Here is a 2270-nt window from a genome sequence, read left to right as displayed (position 1 = left end):
GTCCCCCAACAAATCGCCCCAAGCACCAGATGACACATGCCAGCAAACTGCTCTCATTAATACCTCCATCATACAGGATAAGGGAGCCTTGGCGAGTGCACGTTTAAGCCGCTCAACACCCAAGTATAAAAACCAAGCCCTAAACCATATTGGGCAAGCGGGCAAAAACTCTTCACTCTCTCACTTACATTGTTAACTTCTCTCTCCGTCTCTTTCTGATTTAATTTTCGGAGGGGTTAAACCAGAATGCTCCTACGTAGAGTTGTTATGTAGGATCCCTGATGCTAGGTGACTCAATAGTAAGAATGACCCAACTCTCCAACACAACTCCACCATACGAAGGGCTCCCCAAGGTCAGATCGCTCATGACGAACCACCTTCCCCAACAGGTTCTCTATTTCGGTTCATCACGTCAGCTCTCCGTATCATACGCGAAGGTGGTGTTCTTTTTGGGCCGGTGGCCGGCGGAACACGTGGCAGAGATGCGGACGCCCTCCTCGCGTGCGGCACGCGCGCCACCTTAGCGAATGGCAGCTATAGCAGGTGGGTGACGAGACATTGGGACCCGAAAGGGCCCCCTCGTCTCCGCATCGGGAATCTTTAGGGCGTCTTATGTTCACATCAAAGACTGTCGTTACGCATAGCATCATATGCAAGTAGAAGAATCATAGACAGGTATGAGCAGCGTTCAACATCCTAACATTACAAGACAGATATTTGAATGAATAGGTTGCCTGCATCAAGCAAATTCTCATTTTTGATGCATCATACATATCGCCCAAATATACCAAAGTGATGCAGCTATTTGCAAACAGAACAAGATTCATTGAAAATAAACATGGATCAAAATGCTAAAGCATTCCAAGTTTCCACCACAATTATGCCAAAGCAATCATACCATATTATCTATCAGATATATTTTGTAGCTTCATCACCAAAATATAAATATAAGTAGCAAACCTTCAGCGCCATCCTTGGATTGCCATGTTCTTGGATCTTGTTCTCAGAAACATTCCATGACAGAAGCTTCTACCACGAGTATGTCAAAGCAATCAGATCATATTAGCTATCAGACATTTGTTTTCTGTAGCTTCATCACCAACTTACAAAGATAAGAAGCAAACCTTCAGCGCCTTCCTCAGATTGCCATGTTCATGGAGATGAGGCTGCATTGGCTATTCAGTCCTGCCCTCAAACAACTTCCCGTTACTCCTTTGTTCCCTCTTCCACGCCACCGGTGAAAATACCGGAGCAAGCTTCCAGCCGCCGATGTCTGCCCGGAGCCCCTCAACGGAGCTCCTAAGCAGGGCGCTCTGAGCCTGCAGCGCTTCCACCTCGCGCCTCACTGACGCACACGAATCTGTCGCGTCAGCGCTTCCAGCAGGCCTCTTCTCCTTCGCCTTTCTGTCGTATGGCAACCGTTCGATGGAGATTTTACTCATCACGAGGCACGGCAGCTCGGTCAGAGAGATCCCGGCCGCTGGATCATCAAATGCCGTGCGGAGATCCGGCGGAACTCTCAGCCCCCACTTGAACTCGACGGCCGTGCGGTTGCGAAGCGGTAGGACGCTCCTGGCGCTAACCTCGAACCCGGAGAGGAGCCCATCGATCCCGCCTCCGCTGCCCGCGGTGAAGGCGGAGACGTCGACGGGGAAGTTACTAAACCTTCTCCCTAGGTGGATCGCGTTATCCGGGCGGAACTCCACGGTCGGCTGCCCGATCCCGTGACCGTCGCTAACTTGCGCGACCTTGACAGCCACGGGATGGGGGGTGCCCGATACGACAGCGGAGACGGACTTCCGGAAAGAGAAATCTCCGAGCCGGGGCTTGAGGAGGAGGGAGAAGGTGGGGCAGGAACCACCGAGGAGGCCCAACTCGACGGCCATGGAGAGTGGGGAACCGGAGGATGGGGAGCCGAGGGCGCCGACGCCGGTCTTGATGACAAGGGAGAAGGGGTTGAGGGCGTCGTTAGGGCGGTAGGAGAGGCGGAGGGAGGGGCCGGCGCGGAAGCCAGTGGCGAGGTCAAGGCGGAGCTCGCGGGCGGCGGCGGTGACGCCGGAGATGAAGGGTAGGCCGAGGACGCCGACGGGGACGGGGACCTTGGCGCGCACCAAGGGCGGCCGATCCTCCCGGAGCTTGATGGAAGCCTTCATCGGTTGACGGAAGGGTCACTGGATCAATCAGTCGCTATCGGCGTCGATCAAATATGTCGGGATCCTCCCGTCTTCTCTTTCCTCCCAATTCGAATGATCGAAATCATAGAACAAAAA

The 2270-nt window shown here is 53.7% G+C and overlaps 1 protein-coding gene across 1 annotated transcript; it reads right to left on the bottom strand.

Annotated features, from left to right (window-relative positions):
- Positions 1–553: 553 nt before the first annotated feature.
- LOC135611842 (uncharacterized) lies at positions 554–2270 on the bottom strand. The gene has a single exon (XM_065107489.1). The coding sequence runs from the start codon at positions 2151–2153 to the stop codon at positions 1176–1178; it is 978 nt and encodes a 325-aa protein (XP_064963561.1). The 5' UTR covers positions 2154–2270; the 3' UTR covers positions 554–1175.

This window comes from Musa acuminata, chromosome BXJ2-5 (assembly GCF_036884655.1).
Source record: "Musa acuminata AAA Group cultivar baxijiao chromosome BXJ2-5, Cavendish_Baxijiao_AAA, whole genome shotgun sequence".
Taxonomy (NCBI): Eukaryota; Viridiplantae; Streptophyta; class Magnoliopsida; order Zingiberales; family Musaceae; genus Musa; species Musa acuminata.
The sequence above is the reverse complement of the archived record's forward strand: the minus strand, read 5'-3'. Positions and strand labels throughout refer to the sequence as shown.